General features: G+C 49.0%; 1 protein-coding gene across 5 annotated transcripts in view; it reads right to left on the bottom strand.

Annotated features, from left to right (window-relative positions):
• The window catches only part of LOC141097737 (uncharacterized), a 63,899-nt gene that overhangs the window by 31,091 nt on the left and 9,582 nt on the right, over window positions 1–23,226 (bottom strand). For 2 of the 5 annotated variants that reach the window (XM_073585119.1, XM_073585118.1), the window contains exons 3-5: window positions 13,762–13,863; window positions 13,027–13,512; window positions 7,151–9,159 (exon numbers count right to left, since the gene is read on the bottom strand). The exons of 1 other annotated variant lie outside the window; for it this stretch is intronic. In XM_073585119.1, coding sequence (XP_073441220.1) covers window positions 8,459–9,159; window positions 13,027–13,512; window positions 13,762–13,863 — 1,289 coding nt within the window. In that variant the 3' untranslated portion in view covers window positions 7,151–8,458. Of the gene's footprint in view, window positions 1–7,150; window positions 9,160–13,026; window positions 13,513–13,761; window positions 13,864–23,226 lie in introns of those variants that run through there. 2 more of the 5 variants (XM_073585121.1, XM_073585120.1) reach the window with 1 other exon arrangement.

Consider the following 23,226-nt stretch of genomic DNA (forward strand, 5'->3'; position numbering starts at 1 on the left):
GTATGCATGGTCCCATCCGAAAAACAAAAAATAAACCATTATACTTCCTGCGCTCCCTCGCAGCTTCCTGTTCCGATGCCAGCTGCTGATTTATACTTGTAAGCAGTGGTGTCATGCGCTGCTTACAAGCTGAGGACAGCTGCCGAATACTCACTGCTCTCCAAGCCAGGACTATGTGCATGGAGAGCAGTGAATATTCACTGATCTTTAAAAGGCGGCAGTGTTAGCCGCAGCTGCCGGCTTCCTGCAGCAGCCATGCTTTGACATGTGCCTGCTACTAAAAGGAGAATGCCCAGCAGCTGCAGGAAGCCTGCGTTTGCGGTTAACAGTGTGTCCACTATTAACGAGAAATGAATATTCACTGCCATCCATGCCCTGCCTCCTGTGACCCGCTGCTCCGCCGCTGTCACTACCCCCACCTCCCCATCCACAGCCAGAGCAGGTACATCCAAACTATAAGATGCACCCCCATTTTCCTCAACATTTTTAGAGGAAAAAAGTGTGTCTTAGGGTCCCGTTTCACTTAGCAATGCACCCGACAACGATACAACCTGGTAAATGGTCGCTAGAAAGCTGCCAAACAGGCAGATCTCTTCAGCAATGCAGCAACGATCCAGCGATCCCTGTAACGACCTCGCCAGTTGTTGGTGCCTTGTCACACAGCAGCTTTTCAGACGATTCCCGCCTGCGTCCCTGAGTTCAGCGTCGCCAACGAGGTCGCTCATCGGTGTCAAACACAGCGATTCACGCTGGCCAGCAGGACACGGACGACGAAAAAATGGCCCAGGACATTCGAGCACGGTCAGCGATATCCAGCGGGGGGGGCGGTTCAACGCTGCACATCACATGTAGCAAGATCGCTGGTGAGGGCGCTGTTGCGTCACAAAATCGGTGATGCTTCAGCGATCTCACTACCGATCTGGCTATGTGAGAAAGGGGCTTTATAGTCAGAAAATTCGGTAAGTATTATATTGCTCATCCATAGAATATTACATGTTCTTGGGTACATTTCAGTGGTATATAAGCCTCAAAAAAGTGTTAAAAAGTGTATTGGTTTTATATTGCTCACTGATTCAATTAGTCATCCATACAGTGTAACTTGCTTTGTGTAAAATTTCAGTGGCTTAAAATTGTACTGGTACAGTTAAAATATTTTTATTCCAAAAATTGACTATTAGTTTACAACTTGGTTTGGGTGAATTTTCTTTTGTTTGAAATACAATCCAAAATTGGCCTAGTAAAGATGTAGAAATTTCGTTGTTCAAAAATTGACTATTGTCACAGGTTTACCACGACAGAGAGGAGCCAGAAGACTACAGCGTCTGATTTCTCCTACTCCTGCACTGATTAGAAGCACTTCCCCTTCATATTAAATGGTGCAAGTTTCCAAGTTTCTTTTAGCAGTGCAGGGATTAATCTCCTCAGTTGAGAGCTCCTGGAAGCTTTCCTGCATATCTTAGCTGTGCACTGTTGGTCACTCCCATCTCCTATATAATCTGGGCCCTGGCTAGCACTCATTGTCAGAGTGATAGCCTATGCAGTATGGTGGGAGGTTGTTGGTTGTTGTTGGAGAAAGCGTTTGGTGGATTTTTCTGTGACTGTTTCTAGGTTTTAAGTGTGTGTTTATTTCCTTCTTTTCCTACTTTAGTTTTGCCCTATCCTCTACTCCCTGGTGAAATCCTCTGTTGTATGTGTGAGTATACTTGTATGATTGGTGTTTTCCTTTATCCCTGTTTGCATTAAACTTTTTAGGCTAGTTTCAGACTAGCGTTTCTTCCATGCAGCGCTCGGCACCGCTAAGCCCCGCCCCCTGCCGGCTCCCTGCCCGCCCCATCCGGTCATCGCCGCCTACTATCGCACACGGCTGCATGCGATCTGCGCACCTTATCTTTAGCATAAGCTGCGCAGACCGTGCGCTGGCCGTGCGCTAGTAGGATTTTAGCATGCGCTGCGCACTTTTGAAGGTGCGCCGAGCGCGCCAAAATGCAACATGGTGCGTTTGGTGCACACCGGCGCACCTTCAAAAGTGCGTAGCGCATGCTAAAATCCTACTCCTACTAGCGCATGGCCAGCGCACGGTCTGCGCACCCTATGCTAAAGATAGGGTGCGCAGATCGCATGCAGCCGTGTGCAATAGTAGGCGGCGATGACCAGATGGGGCGGGCAGGGAGCTGTCAGGGGGCGGGGCTTAGCGGCGCCGAGCGCTGCGTGGAAGAAATGCTAGTCTGAAACTAGCCTTAGTCTGTTTGGCGTATTACAGTACACTACTACTCCCCTCTTTCCTGGGTGGGGGAAGGGTACAGACTGAGGTTGAATTCAGGAGCTAAGGCAAGGTATGTGGCCTCAGTGTTTTCACTATCAGAAGTAATCCAGGGTACAGGGCGAGCAAGGGCTCCCCTAGTGTTAGGGACAAGGAAGGAGCCAATGGTCCCAGGACACCCAACAACATAGCCGTGTCACATATACTGTAGAACTTGGTTTGCGTGAAATTTCATCTCATTCTAATAAAAAAAAATTGGTCTTCTATCGTACCAGTGTAGAAATTTGGTTGTTTCAAAATTGACTATTCTCATGTATACTCTAGAACTTGATTTGTGAAATTTCATCTCTTTCAAATAAAAATAAAATTTGGCCTGGTACAGGTGTAGAAATTTGGTACCTTGATACTTGGTCCCCAGCCACCACTATTTCTTCCATTGTGGCATCACTGTCTTGTACCAGCATTTGTCTAGAAACATCACCCCTGCCCTTACCAACGCGGTTACTGGGGTTGTCCACTTAATGACTGTCACATGGACAAAGGCTTGTGCAAAGGGACACTACATTTCCCAGACAGCACGCTGTGCGAACTTTGTGGAGGCCGTGGCCAAGTCTCACCCAGCTGGCACAGCACATGTTCTACCAATGCCAAGGATTGCTGCTCCTACTTCTACTTCAGGGTTTCCCCTACCTCTATCAGGGTTTCCTCCACCTCCTACACCAGTTCCTGCATCCTCTATTGCTCCTCATAATCCTCCATCTCCCATGTGTTATCTCAGAACATGTTGTCCATATCAGCTGGAAGCAGGGCCGGCCCGAGAGATTACGGCGCCCTAGGCGAAACTATTTTGTTGCGCCCCTACTATTCTTGGCAGTAGACAAAAACTTGGGATATAAATTTAGGAGCAAAATAAACCACAACAACAATGATTAATTAACTCTCTCCTAACTCTTTAATCTTCTGAGAAGTTGTATAGGACAAATATATACAAAGTAATCAATAACACAAAACAAAAACGACCATAGGTAATTAAAATTTTTGTTTCCTTGCCTTTTTTTTTTAAAAGGATGACACTAAGTCACTGAGATTAATTTGTTTAGCAACTTCAGATTCTATCGAAATTGTTGCCAACCCAACCAACCTCTCTTGCGTCATATTTGCCCTTGAATATGTACACTTTTCTTTCCATCCCTAAAACTTTTTGCCTTTTGAAAAGATTTTTTATAATTTTTTCTATTTTTTTCTCTGGTGCCCCCTTTGGGTCGGCGCCCTAGGAGGCCGCCTAGTTCGCCTATACATTCGGGCCGGCCCTGGCTGGAAGCTCTGCAGCACTGCCTCAGCGAAGCAACAACAGGCACAGCTGAAGCTAATTTGTGTAGGAGACAAACTGCCACCACATCAGAGTTACTAAAAGGAATAACAGACAGACAGATCTGTATTTTTCAGGGCTGTGGAGTCGGTAAGCCAAACTCCGACTCCTCATTTTCCCTTACACCGACTCCAACTCCGACTCCACGACTCTGACTCCCACATATATTGCTTATATTTAAGTGAAAAATGTATTGTAGTAGAATGTGAACATCAGACATTTAATCATTTTTATGATACAATAATCAAGATATTTAGATAGAACATATTTACTTTGTACCCTTGTCTGTAGAGGAGGAGCTTCACTGGTGCAGGAGTGCAGCACTCACTTATCTCAGCTAAGACAAAGCCTAGATCCTCAGGCTACATTCGCACCATGGGCGTAGCCAGGATCAAACCTAGGGGGGGCAGAACCTCATACTGTTCCGCAGAACCTCATACTGCACACCTCAGCTGCTGCAGAATCTCATACTGCACACCCCTACACTTGAAAATAAAGCCTGGACATTAAGATGTGGTGATGAATGCATTCTATTTATTCCAACTATCAATTGATGTTGATGTGTTACTGAAGACGAGCAATGCCTGTCCTGGGTGTCCTTTTGGGCAGCTATGAGGTGTACCTGACTGGTGCTAAAAAAAAGGAGTGTTAAGGGCCCGTCACACACAGCGAGATCGCTAATTTTGTGATGCTACAGCGATCTCACCAGCGATCTCGCTGTGTGTGACAGGCATCAGCGACTGGCCCCCCCCGCCAGGTATCGCTGATCGTGCTTGATCGACCTGGGCCATTTTTTGATCGTTGGTCTCCCTCTGGCCAGCGCGCATAGCTGCGTGTGGCAGCAGGAGCCCAACGATCAGCAAGCTCCCAGCGCTGTAAACAGAAGCTGGGAGCTGGTATCTAAGGTAAATATCGGGTTACTAAGCCCGTGCCGTCACTTAGTTACCCGCTGTGCACCTTAGATACCTGTGTGCTCGTGCAGGGAGCTGGTAACCAAGGTACACGGCGGGTAACTAAGTGACGCGTGCGTAGTTACCCAATATTTACCTTGGTTACCAGCTCCCTGCTCGAGCACGCTGGTTTCTAAGGTACACAGCGGGTAACAAAGTGACGCGCTGGCTTAGTTACCCTATATTTACCTTAGATACGAGCGTCCTCGCTGGTCCTAATCGCTGGTGAGATATGCCTGTTTGAAAGCTCACCAGCGATCATGTAGCGAGGCACCAGCGACCCTGACAAGGTCGTATTGTTGTTGGGATCGCTGGTGCATCGTTTAGTGTAACGGGACCCTTAGTCTGTGTGCTACCCGGCTTTCATTCTTTTTGGTACAGATAAGATATGGATAGACAGATATGGATAAATGGATATATAGATAGAGCAGATTTCTAATCTGCTTTTGCTATTGATAACATTATCTTGGACCTCAAAAACCTTTCAGGTGATGCAGTTTTTTAAAAAGCTGATCTGCTTTTGCAGCTGAAAAACGTATCCTCAAAAAACACAGCAAAAAAGCTGTGTGTGAATGTAGCCTTAGATCAGGAATAGAACAGCCATTTATAGGACATTTCATAACTTTCCCAATATCCTATGAAAAAATATTCAGCACACTCTGCATTGAACTACTGTACCCAATTTATTATATATTTTAGGAGTCGGAGTCGGTCCAATTTATACCGACTCCGACTCCACCAAAATGAGCACCGACTCTGACAACCCCAGGCCTGGTATTTTTTGCCGCTGAACCTCCAACCAGGCATGGTTGTGTGTGATAATGGACGTAACCTGGGAGCAGCTGTGAAGATTGGCAAGCTCACACATGTACCATGCGTGGCACGTGCTCAACTTGGTAGTTCAGCGTTTATTGAAAATCTACCCAGATTTGACAGAGATTCTGGTCAAGGTATTCCGGCGTCAGCGCCAATTTCCACAAGTCGCCTACAGATGATGCCGCTCCGCCACTAAAGAGGCAGCGCATCCAAGTGCCTGCTCACCGACTGGTGTGCGACGTGCCCACTTGCTGGAACTACAAACTGCACTTGCTGGCAAGGTTTTGGGAGCAGCAGAAGCCAGTTGTGGAATACCAGCTCAAACACGTATGTCGATATTCTGGTCAATCTCCGCATATAACAACTAATGAGTGGGAATGGGTGTCTGACATCGGTGTGCTTCTCAAAGACTATGAGGACTCCACAAAGAGGGTGAATAATGATGAAGCCATAATCAGTGCAAGGAACACGCTACTATGCCTACTTAAATAGCAATTTCTGACAATTAAACATGAAGCTTTGCATGCGGACCAGGTGGAAAAGGAAGAAGACGTGAGAGGGGGAGATACTACCCAGCCTCATCTCATCTCATCTGCTCAACAGAGGTTAGTACCCAACACAACCTTAGTCCCGTATCTCCTACGTGGATGGGGTGAGGAGGAGAATGAGTAGAAAGAGAGGGAGGAGGAGCAGATGGAGAGTCGGAATCATGGTGGAGACAGAGTTGGCTGTAGGGAGCTAGGCACATATGGCCATCTTCATGTACAGCTGTGTTTACTGTGACCCTCGCGTTTCATTAAGCTTGGACAGAAGAGAGTACTTGTTGTTCACCCTGCCAGACCCATGCTACAAGGAGAACTTTGTAACTCTTCTTCCTGAGGCAGAGAAGTCATCTAAAATGGTGCTATACCTGAAGTCCATTGTGGAAAATATGTTGAAAAAATTCCCATCAGACAATGCTAGTGGCAGAGGGCAAGCTTCCTTGCCCAAGCTAGGAGGAGAGGTGAGCAAGACACACACCAGGTACAGCAGAGGCAAGATTACCCTGTCAAAGGCCTGGGCCAGTTTCATGACAACCTCCCCAGCATCCATTCTCTCATGACTGTGTATTTTTGACAAGGAGGGAAAAATTTTAAAAGATGGTCAAGCAATACCTGACTGACCAAACCAGACTACTTCCTAATTCCTCTGCGACCGTCAGCTATTGAGTCTCAAAGCTGGACATGACCTGTCCCTTTATGCCTTGGAGGTGTTGTGCTGCCCTACCACATGGGGGTCATGACAGACAGACGCTTTCACCTGTCAACAGAATATGTTGAGAGGTTCACTCTGTTATCAATGATCAAAGCCTGGCTTAGACCCAACTTTTAGAGGCTATCAGATCATAGCAGCACATAAAGTGATTTTATTGTATATTTGAATGAGGCCTGCTAGTTGTTGCCTTCTAGGGGTCTATGGATGACACTACTTATAATTTTTTACTGGCTTTGCACTTTGCAAAAGCCTTTAGGAGTACCACAACTACACTTTGTTGACAATATTTGAATGAGACAATACAGTTGGTGCCCTCAAGAGTGTATGGACGACCCTGCTGGTAATTTTTGGCAGGATTTGCATAGCCTTTATGAGTTCCAATACATGACAATTTGAACATATTGTGTATGAGCCTCTCCTTTATATCTAATACAAGGTGTATCCGAGTCCCTCATTTTTGGCAGTTCTTGCTTCCGTCACAAATTACACTAAAATTTCCAATTTGTTAATGAAAAATTTAATTTTTGTTTTCTTAAATTATACTTTTTGAAAAATCATTTTAAAATTTTGCCTTATATACAAGTCAATATACAAGAAAAAATGTTTCTTAACATTTTTTTTCATGTAAAATGCAATTTCTTGTCGATTTGGAAGGTTTTATTGTCAGTCCTTAAAGTGGAGTAAAAATGACATCATTGTTCTCAGCAGCGATTGCTTCAACAGGTCTTCCCCATCTTGTTCTCCTTCCATTCTGCACTTTTCCCATTCATTTCAACACTTTCACCGCTCCCCAGACCCTTTTGTAGGGTCTGTCAGAAAAATGCTCGGATTTCCCATTGACTCCCATTATACTCGTTACTCGAAATGAGCATCCAAGTATAAGGAATTGCTCGTTTCGAGCAATGAGCATCTGAGCATTTTAGTGCTTGCTCATCTCTATTAATAATGCCTCAAAAGGAGGTGCAAAACATCCCTCATATTATCGGGATTATTATCAGTCGACAGCTCCATCCATATATTCCAGTATATAAATCTTCAGATGGTAAAATTCTGATAAAATACACTACACAGAGTAAAATGTTCTCAGACCTCGCAGAATCACTACTGGACAAACACAGGATAATGCTAACAATGCTATAGAAAATGCAAAAACATGAAGTGTTCAATATCCACAAAAAGCAAAGGACGATATACAGAGAAATGCAAAAAAAAAAATCCATTCTTCATAAAAAGCTGACTGTTTGAGACTCGGACATACACTGGGTTTCCCAGAATGGACACGGATCCATTATACAAATGATTATTAGCTCACAAAACATGCATCTTTTAAAAAAATCCCAAAAGGTGAACCACCCCTTTAATGGGGTTGTTCAGGCAAAATGAAAGTTTTCTCTACAGCTTGGTATATTAAAATATATATAATGTCTACTGACATACTTGTCTCCTGACACTAGATAAAACTGAAGTCGTTCTGTGGTCTGTGTTCATGGTAGGAAACATCACCGTTCAAGCAGCAGCAGCACCGCTGCACTGCAGAAGTCATCTGACCTTGTTGGCTAATCAAAGTTTGTAGTGGTCATACTGCTGCTTGAACCGTGACGTCTCCCACCATGAACATAGACCTTATAGTGGCCTCAGCTAGATCCATTGATGAGAATATCACTTATTCTGCCTGAATTTTTCTTATTTTGCCTGACCAACCCGTTAAAGATACACTAAATACAGAAAGAGCACAAAAAATTTAATATATCCCAGCGATTGCATCCTTAATCCCCTCCTTAATCCCTTCCTTTTCTTTTTTTATGACTTTCATTTTGATATTTTTTTCTTTTTCATTGAATCCATCGGTGAAGCGGACTGGTCTGACGGCCTCTTCCTTGCTTGAGTATTGGTAGGAGTAGACGTTGCTGCTGGCGTGTACGCGGCGGTAGGAGTATATCTAATCTCTTGTGTGTCGCTCAGCTCGGACTCATCACTGGACATCATCTCTTGCAGCTGTTGGACTCGGAGGGCGCTGTTCATCTCGTCCAGTTTAGCGTGGAGACTGTTCAGACTGAGTTCCAAGATCCCGCTGCGATCACGCGATGTCTTCTGACCAGATAGAAGGGTTTTCTGCAGCTCTAGAAAGCTGACCTTTACAAGGTTGTACATTTTGTTCTGGACGTTCAGACTCTCGGTTGCACTCTTCTGAATGCTTTTTAGCGCCTCCATCATATCCTTTTGCTGAGCCGCTAACTGATCCATCTGGGTCTCCAATAGTAGTTGGGACTCGGTGGCAGTATATGGCGGTATGGGCTTATCTGCTGCCTTGGTATTGTGTGGAGGATCTCTTGGTTCTTTTGCAGCCTGAGGCTCCTCATGAGACTGAGAAATGAACTTATCCTGATGGCTGGTACTTGGCAAACAAGTCATTGGCAGAAGGGGTTTGTTCTGGCTGGGCATTATTTCATCATCAGACTCGATGATAAAGGAGGAGGACAGAGTAAAGTCATTAGATGAAACACATTCTCCTAAAGGCAACAAATACAAGGAAGAAATATGGATTAACTTAGGGTACGGCTTTAAGAGAGAACAGTAAACAAAAATATCCCTGCCCTTCCTCCATTAATCTACTTTTCTTCAATAGTATTATGCCTCATTTTAGAATTGATAATATATAAAGAAATCATCTCGCTGGGTCTTGTCATGCCCGCCATGTCTGTTATGCCTGTCATGTCCGTTATGCCTGTCATGTCCGCCATGTCTGTTATGCCGCATGACCCCTGGAGCAGTGTGCACATGCACCGAACTATCATGCCCGCCATGTCTGGTATGCCGCATGACTCCTGGAGCGGTGTGCACGTGTACTGAATTCTCATGCCCGTTATGTCTCGTGCTGCAAGATGCCTGGAGCGGTGTGCACGCGCGCCTTACCTCATGGCTGCACGCCGTTGCTAGGTAACCATCTGTCTCTGCTCTGAGTCTGCAATCCTTTGTATTCCTGAAACCCCAGATCATGTGACCGTTCCTATGTTCCAGCACTGTCTGATTCTGCAATCCTCTAGGTATTCCTGGAACCCCTGATCATGTGACCTTCTCTATGGTTCAGCCCAGTCTGATCTAGCAACGCTCTCTATGATCCTGGAGGATCTGAACCGGAAGTCCTTCCCTGATCCTCACCCGGAAGTGCAGGTGCTATGGTGCTATATCAGACCGCCCCTTCCTATGGTCGGGGCCTGAGTATTGTGTTACTTCCTTGCATGGCTGCTTGGTCTGCTCGGTCGCTCCCTGTATTCTGTGCCCCTGCACTCTGCTCTGTAGTGTGTCTCTGCACACGCTCTGTGCTTGTACTCTGTCTCTTGTCTCGTGCCATGTCTTGTGTTGTCTCTCGTGCCATGTTTGTCCTTGCCTTGCTTTGCCTTGTAGTACTTCCGCTGTTCTCTGCCTTAGCCTGTTTCGCTATGTCTTGCCTAAGCTCTTCCTTGCTCTTACCTATGGTGCTCTGTTGTGCCTCCTGGTACACGCACCATTCCTCCTCTCTTACCTATGGTGCTCTGTAGTGCCTCCTGCACACGCACCATTCCTCCTCTCTTACCTCTGGTGCTCTCTTGCACATTTCCATGCTAGTCTCAAGGTTCTCCCTTGACCCGGCTCTGGGCTTCGGCCTACGCTCCGCTGCTAGCTCTCTTCTCGCTCTGACCTGGCTCTGTGTTTCTGCCTACGTTCCGCTCTTTGTTCCGTACCCTGCCTAGCTTTGCCTTGTTTCTTGCTTTGCCTTGCCTTGTTTCTCCGTGTGCATGCGCCTGGCCTTCCTAGCCTCCTGCTTGTGCCTCAGCCGTGCTCGTCGGTCATGACAGCTGTGTCACCTGCTATGCCCCGGTCGGGTTCGCTGGAGTCTTACCTGCCTGTTTGTGCTGCAGCCCGTCCAGCTAGCCAGTGCCCCAGCCGTGCTCTCTGTGCTTCCTTGCACTCACGCTGTCTCTGCACTGTGCTTTGCATGCTCCTCTCTTAGCACGCGCAGGCCCTCGCCTGCCCCGTGGCATACCTCCCCGTGCTTCTGTAAAAGTACGCGCAGGTCTTGCCATGTACCCTGTCATGCCCTCTCGCATGCACAGGTACTAGCCTGAACCCTGACCCTGGCGTGTCTCTCTGCACGCGCAGGACTCTGCCTTGAACCCTGACCCTGGCGTGTCTCTCTGCACGCTCAGGACTCTGCCTTGAACCCTGACCCTGGCGTGCCCCTCTTCTCGCGCAGGACTCTGCCTTGAACTATGACCCTGGCGTGCCCCTCTTCTCGCGCAGGACTCTGCCTTGTGCCTTGGCGTGTCTCTACACACGCATCCTGTCTTGCATGTTGAACTTTGAACCCTGGCGTGTCCCCTACACATGCACCATGTTTCGCACTCTGAATCTGGCGTGTCCCCTACACACGCACCTTGCCTTGCACCTTGCCCTGGAACCTGGTGTGCCCCTAGCACGCACCCTGCCTGGAATCTTGCCTTGGACCTCGGCGTGTTCCCTAACACGCACCATGTCTGGAGATCTGTCGTGCCTCCTTGTCTGAACCCTGGTTTGCCTGCCGGATGCCCGGAACCTGCCGATCGCTGCCAGAGATCGTAAGCCTGATGACTGCGGCCTGATGTCCAGAGCTGATGTCCGCAGCCGGATGCCCTATTCCTGTCGATCATTGCCAGTTGTCCGGAGTCCGATGCCATTGAGCCCTTGACTGTACCCAGGCATGCCACCTGGCACGTACCATGCTATGGACCTTGGCATACCCTCGCACGCACCTTGCTGTGTTTTGCTTATCACATTTTTGCACTGAATGTTATCCTGAATTTGCCTTAATGAAGATACCTTGAACTTACGTCTTGTCTTGTCCTGTTTCCTGCACTCGTACCTAGTGTCTACTTGAGCCGGCCGTCTGGTGCCAGCAGTCGTGGTGGCAGGTCTTGCCCCTGACACTCCCTGTATAGGGGGTGGTTCCTCACAAGGTCAGCTCGCCCTAGGTGTGAGGGTGCCACGAGCCAGAGGGTCCACTCTAAAGAAAAAATCGACTCAGCGTAAGCTAACCTCATCACAGGTCTCAGGAGCTCAGCCTTGTCCCTCCTCGTCTCTTTCACTGATACATGTGTGGCTCTAAGACAATTGGCTGCAGCAGGAGCCTCCCCCCACTGCCCAGTCCTCAGTTGGATAAAACATTAAAGTGAAGGACATCAGCCAATCACCAGTCAAGTGATCTGTACTGGAACTGGTACTGATCAGTAGGGGTATAACCTTTCCTCGAGATACAGTAGGTAATTAATATCAGGTTGTTGGGGTTCCACACCCCCACTGATTAGCTGTTCTCGATGCTGGCAGAACCAGTATATTAACAGTTGTCAAGCTGAACAGTACAGCCCATCAACTGTGTAGTGGTCACTGCAAGGTAAAAAAGAGTGGATCTGTAGCACCTGGCAGCGGCCTCTGCACAATTGACGGAGCTGCGTTGTTAAGCTTACTAACGTCGGCGCTGCTGGCACCCCCACTGATCTGATATCAGTGTTGAACCTTAAAGAAAGGTCCTTAATGTAAGGAAAGTAGAGCAGCCCTTTAAGACCCATTTTAGGGGTTGTATAAGATTAGAAAAAAAAGTCTATTTTTTTTTTTATTATGTTTATATGGCCCTCGAAAACCATCACTTATTGAAATTAAGATTGGGAAACCACTTTAAAGCGTATATATATCAATAGAGTTGTGATAGATAAAGCAGGTATTGTCTCAGTCTCGGACAACTGAACGCCTTCAGTAGTTTATCCTTGGTCATGACCATGAGTGAGGTCGTTATTATATACTAGATGGTGGCCCGATTCAAAAGCATCGGGTATTCTAGAATCAGCTTTTTACTATTGATGCTGCCTATGCAGCATCAATAGTAAAACATAGAATGTAAAAAATAATTTTAAAAAATAAAAAAAAAAGGTTATTCTCACCTTCCGACGGCCCCTGGTCTCCACTCCACGCTCCCGGCATCTTCTGGTCCCAGTAATGCTTAGCGCGAAGGGCCGGAGATGACGTCACTCTCGTGAGAGCGAGACAACATCAGCGGTGTTTCGCGAAAAGCATTACTGGGACCGGAAGATGCCGGGCGCATGGTGAGAGGAGGGAAAGAGTCCGGGGGGCCGTCGGAAGGTGAGTATATCACTATTTTTTATTTTAATTTTTTAATTCTATTTTTTACAGGTTTCTGCTACCCAGGGCCTGGAGAAGAGTATCCTCTCCTCCGGACCCGGGGTACCATCCGCACATTGAGCGCTGTGCCCGACTGCGCCTGTCGCTGATTGGTCGCGGCTTGGCAGCCGTGACCAATCAGCGACGCGGGATTTCCGTTACAGACAGACAGAATATTATATATTTACCGATATCTGATGAAGATTCGTGATGCATTTCATTTCTTGGGGCATCATTGGTATCCAATTTAAAAAACTGAGCTACCTTTAGCTGCCGTTTGGTTAAGACATCTGAAAGAGGCACCGTCGGTCCACCCATCCAAGACTGCTCCTTCAAATTTTCAATAACTTGCTTGATTTTCCTCTTATAGTCATGCCATCGCTTCTTGCATTCTTGGACTGTGCGCCTCATGCCACCTATTTTATTAACCTCCTTCACCACCTTATCCCAGATGGCCGCTCTGCCAGACGCGTTGACTTGTTTAGGCCCAAAGAGTTTCTCCATGTGCGCTAGGATTGCGTCTACGAGTTTCTGGTTCTCGGCATCACTAAACCTTTCCCTTTTTTTCTTGGGTGTTTGTATTTTGAATGTTGCACTTAGCCCAGGGAGAGCCATACCTTCCTCCTGTTGTTCTGCGTTGTTGATGGCGGTGGTACAGACAGGTGACTCTTTTCCTGTGGGATGCAACAAATGGATCATGTAATGTGTCAGAAAATTACATCATGTATACTGTAGAGATTCAGACTCTCAGGTAGGCATTGGGAAGCATTCATACAAGTAAAGTAATTTGGCCCAAACATGTGCAATTTATTGTTTTCATAAAACTTCAAGGGATTCAAAATGAAAAAAGAAAACAGCCTCTTCTGGGCACAAAGTTATAACAGCAAATAAAAGTTAATTTAGCAGGGAACACATATGCTCACCAGAACAGGTTACAGTTCTTTCTCCCAGAGAAAACTTCATACCCAGAAAGGGCCCAATCCCACTAGTCTTGGGATCCCCTTCAGCCTGAGTTACAGCAGCTTCTAGCGAAAAACAAAAGTGGTGAGCTCCAGCCACAGTTCACATTGAACAAGTTGCAGCTTCCACACACTACTCTGCAGCTCCAACACACAGACTGCTCAGCTTTCCAAGCTGACCCTTGCAGTCTCCATTAAAAATGAGACCCCTGCACATCTCTCTCTCTGCTACAGCTCACATTTTGACTGGTTACTCACCAGCTGCACACCCGTCTGTGGTCCATCTAGCAGAATTTCACACCTAGTGAACACAGGCCCTACTTCTAATGAAAATCTAGGCAGGTGCATCTAATCAAATAATGCAGAGCTAGAACTTAACCCTGTGCTACCTGGTTTTCTGCAATACATATGGCAGTAATAATATTTAAAGGCATAGTTGGTATTCACTGAGCACTACAGAGAGAAGCATGTGGGCACCTTGCATAATTGCTATGATGTCTTGGTGAATTTTGGCCAAAATTTTTTGACAAAATTACAAGTCCTTTTTTTTCTATAGATTCCAGTTAAGGAAAGTAGGAGAAATGCCCTACCCAGAATAGCAATTCTCAAAATATTTCATCTCCTATCCCTCCCAAAGGAGTCCTCTATGTTTTCTCACCAGTTCTCTTCAAAAATATGCTTTCATGGAGTACTGTGTACAGTTTTGGGCACCGGTGCTTAGGAAGGATATAATGGAACTAAATCGAGTACACAGGAGGGCAACAAAATTAATAAAAGGGGATGGGGAACTACAATACGTAGAAAGATTAACAAAATTAGGATTATTTAGTCTAGAAAAAAGAGGGGCGATCTAATAACGATAGTAACATAGTATTTTAAGGATGAAGGGAGACTTTAAGTCCATCTAGTTCAACCCATAGCCTAACATGTTGATCCAGAGGAATGGAAAAAAACCCATGCGTCAAACACTAAGCTCCACATTGGGGAGAAAAATTCCTTCCTGACTCCACATACGGCAATCAGACTAGCTCCCTGGATCAACACAATATTAAGGAAACTAGTGTACATACCCTGTAATATTATACTTTTCAAGAAAGGCATCAAGTCCCTTCTTAAATTTTAGTAGGGAATCACTCATTACAACATCATATGGCAGAGAGTTCCATAGTTTCACTGCTCTTACAGTAAAGAATCCGCGTATGTGATTATGATTAAACCTTCTTTCCTCCAGACGTAGAGGACGCCCCCTTGTCCCCGTCACAGGTCTAAGAGTAAAAAGATCATTAGAAAGGTCTTTGTATTGTCCTCCCATATATTTATACATTGTAATAAGATCACCCTAAGCTGTCGTTTTTCCAAACTAAATAACCCCAGGTGTAATAAACTGTCTTGGCATTGCAGACCCCCCCAGTTCTCTAATAGCCTTGGTCGCTTTTCTCTGCACCCGCTCCAGTTCAGCTATGTCTTTCTTATACACCGGAGACCAGAACTGTACACAGTATTCTAAGTGTGGTCGTACTAGTGACTTATATAGAGGTAAAATTATGTTCTCCTCATGAGCATCTATGCCTCTTTTAATGCATCCCGTTATTTTATTTGCCTTTGCAGCAGCTGCCTGACACTGACCACTAAATGTGAGCTTGTCGTCCACCCATACACCCAGGTCTTTTTCAGTGACAGGTCTGCCCAGTGTTTTACAATTAAGCACATAATTATACATCTTGTTCGTTCTACCCAGGTGCATGACCTTACATTTATCCCCATTAAAGCTCATTTGCCATTTATCAGCCTAAGCTTCTAGTTTACATAAATCCTCCTGTAATATAAAATTGTCCTCCTCTGTATTGATTTCCCTGCAGAGTTTAGTGTCATTGTGGGGAGGAGGACCCCCATATAGTGTTTGGGCCGGAAACCAAGGGGACCGCCATCAGAGTTATTGAAGGAAGCACAACAGGGGAATTACAAAGGGAGACATGCGACTGAGGTTGTCAGGGCAACAGGGGGAGGGGCTAGGGTAAAAGGAGCAGGGGACGCGCTGAAGTGGCAGTTGGGGAAGAGAGGGAGTGAAGGCAAGACGCAGGGTGACTTGCAGGGGCACCGAGAGGAGCCTGCGAGGAGAAAGCGACCGATTTACCGACAAGAGAGACATGAGAGACTGTGCCCAGAGACTGCTCCCCGCTCCCGTTCTGAGAGAATTATCCCCGCTAACCCCCGCCTTGAAGGGAGAGGAACTATACCTCCGGTTGTGGCCGTGAGTACCGGTAACCAGGCCTCAGAGACCTGGGCCCTTCCCCCCAGCCTTCCCCCATCACGCCGACCCGGCCATCATCGGCCTCAAGATACGCCACATTGTCACAGGCGGGATAAAAGGCTCGCTACCTTGGCTTAGGAAGAGACTCCTTGGTAAAGGACGGCTACAGGCCTCTCTGGGGAACTGCGTCATCACCGCGCGCCACCTCCATCATTTACTTCAGGGCCCGTTGAGCCCCAACGGCATTGTTTTCTTCAGGGCCTGTTGCGCCCCAGCGGCAGTGTTTTCTTCAGGGCCTTTTGCACCCCAGCGGCAGCGTTTTCTTCAGGGCCTGTTGCGCCCCAGCGGCAGCGTTTCCTTCAGGGCCTGTTGCGCCCCAGCGGCAGCGTTACCTACAGGGCCTGTTGCGCCCCAACGTCCCCGTTTCCTTCAGGGCCTGTTGCGCCCCAGCGGCAGTGTTTCCTTCAGGGCCTGTTGCGCCCCGGCGGCAGCGTTACCTTCAGGGCCTGTTGCGCCCCAACGTCCCCGTTTCCTTCAGGGCCTGTTGCGCCCCAACGTCCCCGTTTCCTTCAGGGCCTGTTGCGCCCCAACGTCCTCGTTTTCTTCAGGGCTTGTTGCGCCCCAACGGTATTATTTTCTTCAGGGCCTGTTGCCCCCAACCGACGTCACTTTCCTCAGGACAGCCGCCTCAGCGACCTCCACGCGGCCACGCTACTGAACCCCGCAGTCCCTGGAAGGCTAAGTGAAGCTATATTTGGTTAAGTTTGTTGAGTCCCTGCGTGGACTGTTGATGTTGTTTCTTTATCCTTGTTTTGTTCAGCCTAGCCCATCGGCTAGAGTTATATAAACGTGATTTCGAAAACCACCATTCGTCTAGTGTCTCGTCACTGCATCCTGCGAACCTGTCCGACCCTACACTTGGCGTAGTTGGCAGGATGCAGTCTCCGAGCATATACGGTGGTGGCGCAGGTCAGGGGGAAGCTGTAGAATCTGTAAATAATGAGGGCCCCCGTACTAGCATTTCATTGGAGGCCATGCTGAACAACCTGCCTAGATTTTCCGGCTCCAATACTATGCTATGGAGCTGGACAGAACGAATGCGGGGGCTCTTTCGGTTGCACCCAATGACCCATGACCTGGAAGCTGAAGTGGCACTCATGGCCCTAGACGGGGAGGTGCGGAGGTCAGTGATGTTGAAACCTCCGGGGCACCGCAACACTTTGAAAAGGTGTTGCAGATAGTGGAACAGACCCACGGAGATCCCACAGATGTGGGAGAGTTAAGGACCCGTCTGTTTAGTCGGATGCAGGCAGAGGGGGAGACGATTACTCAGTATATGAATGTGCTCCAAGAATTGCATACGGCTATTGAAAGAAAAGACAGGGTAGGGGTAGGACCTGTTGACATTACCCTACGTGACCTACTGGTGACTGGACTGCGAGAGCCACTGATAAAACAGGCATTACGGGAACAGATCAGAATGAATCCCCAAATAGATTTTTCAGAAGTGGGAAGTCAGGCACGGGTTCGGGAGCAAGAGCAGGGGATGGCGGTCCCTGTGGGGAAGGTCCGAGGTGTGGAGGCCTCCTCGAACACAGTTGAGGAACCCCAGTGGGTGGAGGAGATGAAGCGAGAATTGAAAAATATTAAGAGCGAGTTGGCGGAAGTAAAGAGAAAAACCGAACTAGAGACTGGACGACCCAGTGTTAATCCCGGTCCCTGGAGGTCACGTTCTCCGCGGGGTGGTCAACCTATACCGGCCCGGTGTTATGAGTGTGGAGAACCAGGCCACTTCGCCCGAGAGTGTCCGCGGCGTGGGAGATACCCACCCCGGCGGCCATTAAACTAAAGGGCTCCGGGCTAGGGGGACGCCGCTCGGAGCCGAAAACCACAACTAGGGGTGGTGGAAGTCCCGAAGATTTGATAGCAGTGTCCGGTAGTTTGGGCAGAAGTAGAGGGCCGGGCCGTCCGGTGTCTGGTGGACACGGGGTCACAAGTAACCACTATGCCCGCAGCGTACTTTCAACGAAACTTTCCAGAGGCAGCAAGGCCTCAGTGGGGACCCATGATTAGACTAGTAGCTGCTAACCAACTGCCGGTCCCGGTTGCCGGGGTAGTGTGGGTGCAGATGACGTTGTGCGGTAAACCCCTTGGCCGCAGAGGGGTGGTGCTGACTCAAGGGGAAGCTGATCAACGACACCCCGTCACCCTAGGCATGAATATTTTAAAAGAGTTTGGTAACCTGTTGCTTAATGATCCCACACAAAGGACACTGAAGCAGTGGGGTTCTCGCACAACTCAGGGACAGGTATTCCAGCAGCTGGTGCGAGGTGCGCGGGTGCATCGGGACTGCCAGGAGGGTGAGGCTCTGGGTAAGGTCATCGCGTCAGCGGCACCCCTGCTTGTGCTGCCTCCTGGACAGACAGTGGTGGCCCTGCCAATTCGGGCCCCAATACCTTTGGAGGGCGTAGAGGTGCAGGTGGAGCCGTGTCACTCAGAGCACTTACCTCCTGGCATACTGGTGGCTCGTTCCCTCGCTACGGTGCGAAAAGGAACCGTCCTGGTCCGCTGCATTAACCTTGAAGACCGAGATACCATTCTGAAAGCCTGGACTGTACTGGCCAAACTAGTAAAGCCTTTAGAAGAAGTGCTGCCCACTCCTGCGGTTCAATCACGAGTACACCCCGAGGGTCCTTGGGAGGTAACAATACGAACCTTACAGGCCCACGAAGTCTCGACACAAGAGAAGGGCCGAAATATTTTGGAGCAGATGCGGGCCGAGCTTTCTGGACTAACTGCGGCCCAACTTTCACAAGTAAAAGCATTGCTGGGACAGTACCACGAAGTATTTGCTAGCCATGAGGATGACTTTGGGTGTACCACCGCCATCACTCATGAGATCCCCACAGCAGGAGCGGCCCCTATCCGAGAACGATATCGACAGATCCCGCCACAACTCTATCAAGAGGTGAAAACTTTGCTGGCTCAGATGCTGCAAAAAGGGGTGATACGGGAAAGTCAAAGCCCTTGGGCGGCCCCCATCGTGTTGGTCCGGAAGAAAGATGGTACACTACGATTCTGTGTGGATTATCGTAAATTGAATGATTGCACTATTAAAGACTCATACCCACTGCCCCGCATAGAAGAATCTCTGTCTGCATTGGGCAAAGCAACATATTTTTCGACCCTGGACTTGACCAGTGGGTACTGGCAGGTGCCCATGTCAGAAGAGGACAGAGCTAAGACGGCGTTCATAATGCCCATGGGACTGTTTGAGTTTAATCGTATGCCATTCGGGCTGGCCAACGCCCCCGGGACCTTTCAGCGATTGATGGAGCGATGTTTAGGAGATCACAATTTTGAGCCCACGTTGATCTACCTGGACGACATAATTTTCTATGCCGCCTCCTTCGAGGACCACCTGAAGCGGTTGGGACAGGTACTCAGCCGGCTGCAAAAGTACGGGTTGAAGGTGAAGCCTCAGAAATGCCACCTATTTCGCTCTCAGATTGAGTATCTGGGTCATGTCGTTTCGGCAGAGGGTGTGAGGCCGTCCCGGGAGAAGGTTGCGGCTATCCAGGAATGGCCTACCCCCGAGACGGTGAAAGATGTGCGGGCTTTTCTGGGGTTAGCTGGATATTACCGTCGTTTCGTAAAGAATTTTGCATGTCGAGCTCGAGCCCTGCATGACCTGCTGAAGGGGGCTCCCGCTGGGGCCAATGGGCGAAAAATCCAGTGGCAACACCCTCAGGAAGAGGCCTTCCGAGATCTTAAGGCTGCACTCTCGGATGCCCCAGTGTTGGCTTATGCGGATTTCTCTCAGCCGTTCATCCTGCACACTGATGGGAGTCTTCACGGGCTAGGGGCTGTGTTGTCACAGGTTCAGGATGGCCGGGAGAGGGTGATCGCTTATGGAAGCCATTCACTCCATGACTCCGAGCGTAACCCTGACAATTACAGCTCTTTTAAGCTCGAGCTCCTCGCAGTGGTGTGGGCTATGACGGAGAGATTCGCAGAGTACCTAGCGGGCTCCGAGGTGGTAGTGCGAACTGACAACAACCCACTGGCTCATTTGGAAAACGCCAAGTTGGGGGCTTTAGAGCAGCAATGGGTGGCCCGAATGGCGAAGTACAATTACAAGATTATTTACAAAAGAGGGGCCGAGAATGTTCATGCAGATGCTCTCTCCAGGATTCGACATACAACTCCCGGACGGAATCGAGATGAAGAATTAGAAGGAGAGGAAATACCGTTCGCTCTTACCGCTGCCGTGCTCACCAATGTTGATGCAAAAGTATCTTCCCCAGAGGCCCACAGGGGCATCCTGGAACAATCTCGGGATAAGTGGATACAACAGCAACAAGAAGATGAAGAAGTTGGACTTCTCCGGACATGGGTCGCCGCTGGTCAATTACCCACTGATACTCAACGACAAACTTTGACCCAAGACCTGTCGCTGATGCTGCGACAATGGGAGAGACTGATTATCCGAAAGGGACTACTGTACCGTAAAATCACTTAGCAAACAACCTCAACGACTGTTTGGCAGGTGGTTACACCCGGAGCTCAACTACACGAGCTGGCTCAAGAGGCTCACGAAAAAGGGGCCCACTTTGGAGTCAAAAAGACTTTGCAATGGTTACAACAGAAAGTTTATCACCCACGCTTGTCGGCTGTTGTGGAAGAAGTTTGCCGTACCTGCCGCTTATGTGAATTGGCCAAACCGCCTGCTCAGAGGGCCGCAACACAGACGATTGTGACTTCAGCACCCTTTGAGCTCCTGACGGTGGATTATCTGCACATTGGGCCCACATTCCAGGGATATGAACACTGCCTCGTCATGGTGGATCATTTCACCAAGTTCGCTGTGGTCACCCCTACTCGAGACCAGACCGCGGAGTCAGCCGCCTCCGCAATTTGCAGAAACTTTATACAAGTGTACGGCTGTCCTCAACGTATACATTCCGACCAGGGAGCATGTTTTTTGGGGAAAGTTATGGAGGAACTACATCATCTTTATGGGATTGATAAATCCCGGACCACACCATATCACCCGCAAGGGAATGGGGCTTGTGAGCGATTTAATCGGACATTGATTCAAATGCTACGCACTCTGGAGAGTGACAAGAAAGCTCGTTGGCCTGAATATGTCTCTGAATTAGTATGGGTTTATAATAATCGGGTACATCGAGTTACGGGCTATACTCCTTATTTCCTGCTGTTCGGACGAGAGGGTAAAGGGATCATTGAGGTAGAGTTGGACCCCGAAGAGCCTCGGCCCTGGACCGGCGTGTCATCTTGGGTCCGAAATCATCGCCACAGGCTGCAAACTCTTCACCGAATTGTACATACCAAACTTCAAGACTGAGAACACCCAGGGAAGAATACAACCTCCCCTCCCCATCTCCAAAGCGGGGACCGTGTGCTTGTACTAGATCAACGCCCCCAGAATAAACTGGAGTCACGTTGGGAAGAGGGTCCTTATCGGGTACAATGCCGTATCCATCCAGAAGGACCTGTGTACGAAATACGGCCCGAGCAGGATGAAACACTGCCCACCGGCATTGTGCATCGTAATATGTTGCGCCCGTGTATTTCCACCGACCCGAAGCAACTGGAACCTGTCCCGAAGACATCCGAACCGGAGTCCATATGCTGGGACTCGGAAGACGAGGATTTCCCTCCAGTTCCCAAGGGCCCTCCACCCAATAATGAGCCAGTTGACACAATTAACCCACCAGCACCATGCAGCCCACCGACGTCCACCACCCCAGAAGATTCCACCCCAGTCGAACTTAGACGCTCCGAGCGGTCAACAGCCGGCAAACCCCCCGAACGGTATGAACAAGATCAGTTCGTATGGCAACGAATATTAACACCTTTACAGGCCAATCTTAATAGACTAACTCCCTCGCCCGAGGACTGGCGAGCTTACAGGGTGGGGGAATGTGGGGAGGAGGACCCCCATATAGTGTTTGGGCCGGAACCAAGGGGACCGCCATCAGAGTTATTGAAGGAAGCACAACAGGGGAATTACAAAGGGAGACATGCGACTGAGGTTGTCAGGGCAACAGGGGGAGGGGCTAGGGTAAAAGGAGCAGGGGACGCGCTGAAGTGGCAGTTGGGGAAGAGAGGGAGTGAAGGCAAGACGCAGGATGACTTGCAGGGGCACCGAGAGGAGCCTGCGAGGAGAAAGCGACCGATTTACCGACAAGAGAGACGTGAGAGACTGTGCCCAGAGACTGCTCCCCGCTCCCGTTCTGAGAGAATTATCCCCGCTAACGCCCGCCTTGAAGGGAGAGGAACTATACCTCCGGTTGTGGCCGTGAGTACCGGTAACCAGGCCTCAGAGACCTGGGCCCTTCCCCCCAGCCTTCCCCCATCACGCCGACCCGGCCATCATCGGCCTCAAGATACGCCACATTGTCACAGGCGGGATAAAAGGCTCGCTACCCTGGCTTAGGAAGAGACTCCTTGGTAAAGGACGGCTACAGGCCTCTCTGGGGAACTGCGTCATCATCGCGCGCCACCTCCATCATTTACTTCAGGGCCTGTTGAGCCCCAACGGCATTGTTTTCTTCAGGGCCTGTTGCACCCCAGCGGCAGTGTTTTGTTCAGAGCCTGTTGCGCCCCAGCGGCAGCGTTTCCTTCAGGGCCTGTTGCGCCCCAGCGGCAGCGTTTCCTTCAGGGCCTGTTGCGCCCCAGCGGCAGCGTTTCCTTCAGGGCCTGTTGCGCCCCAACGTCCCCATTTCCTTCAGGGCCTGTTGCGCCCCAGCGGCAGTGTTTCCTTCAGGGCCTGTTGCGCCCCGGCGGCAGCGTTACCTTCAGGGCCTGTTGCGCCCCAACGTCCCCATTTCCTTCAGGGCCTGTTGCGCCCCAACGTCCCCGTTTCCTTCAGGGCCTGTTGCGCCCCAACGTCCCCGTTTTCTTCAGGGCTTGTTGCGCCCCAACGGTATTATTTTCTTCAGGGCCTGTTGCCCCCAACCGACGTCACTTTTCTCAGGACAGCCGCCTCAGCGACCTCCACGCGGCCACGTTACTGAACCCCGCAGTCCCTGGATGGCTAAGTGAAGCTATATTTGGTTAAGTTTGTTGAGTCCCTGCGTGGACTGTTGATGTTGTTTCTTTATCCTTGTTTTGTTCAGCCTAGCCCATCGGCTAGAGTTGTATAAATGTGA

The sequence above is a fragment of the Dendrobates tinctorius genome, unplaced genomic scaffold (genome assembly GCF_039654945.1).
Source record: "Dendrobates tinctorius isolate UK_male_01 unplaced genomic scaffold, ASM3965494v1 ptg000086l, whole genome shotgun sequence".
NCBI lineage: Eukaryota > Metazoa > Chordata > Amphibia > Anura > Dendrobatidae > Dendrobates > Dendrobates tinctorius.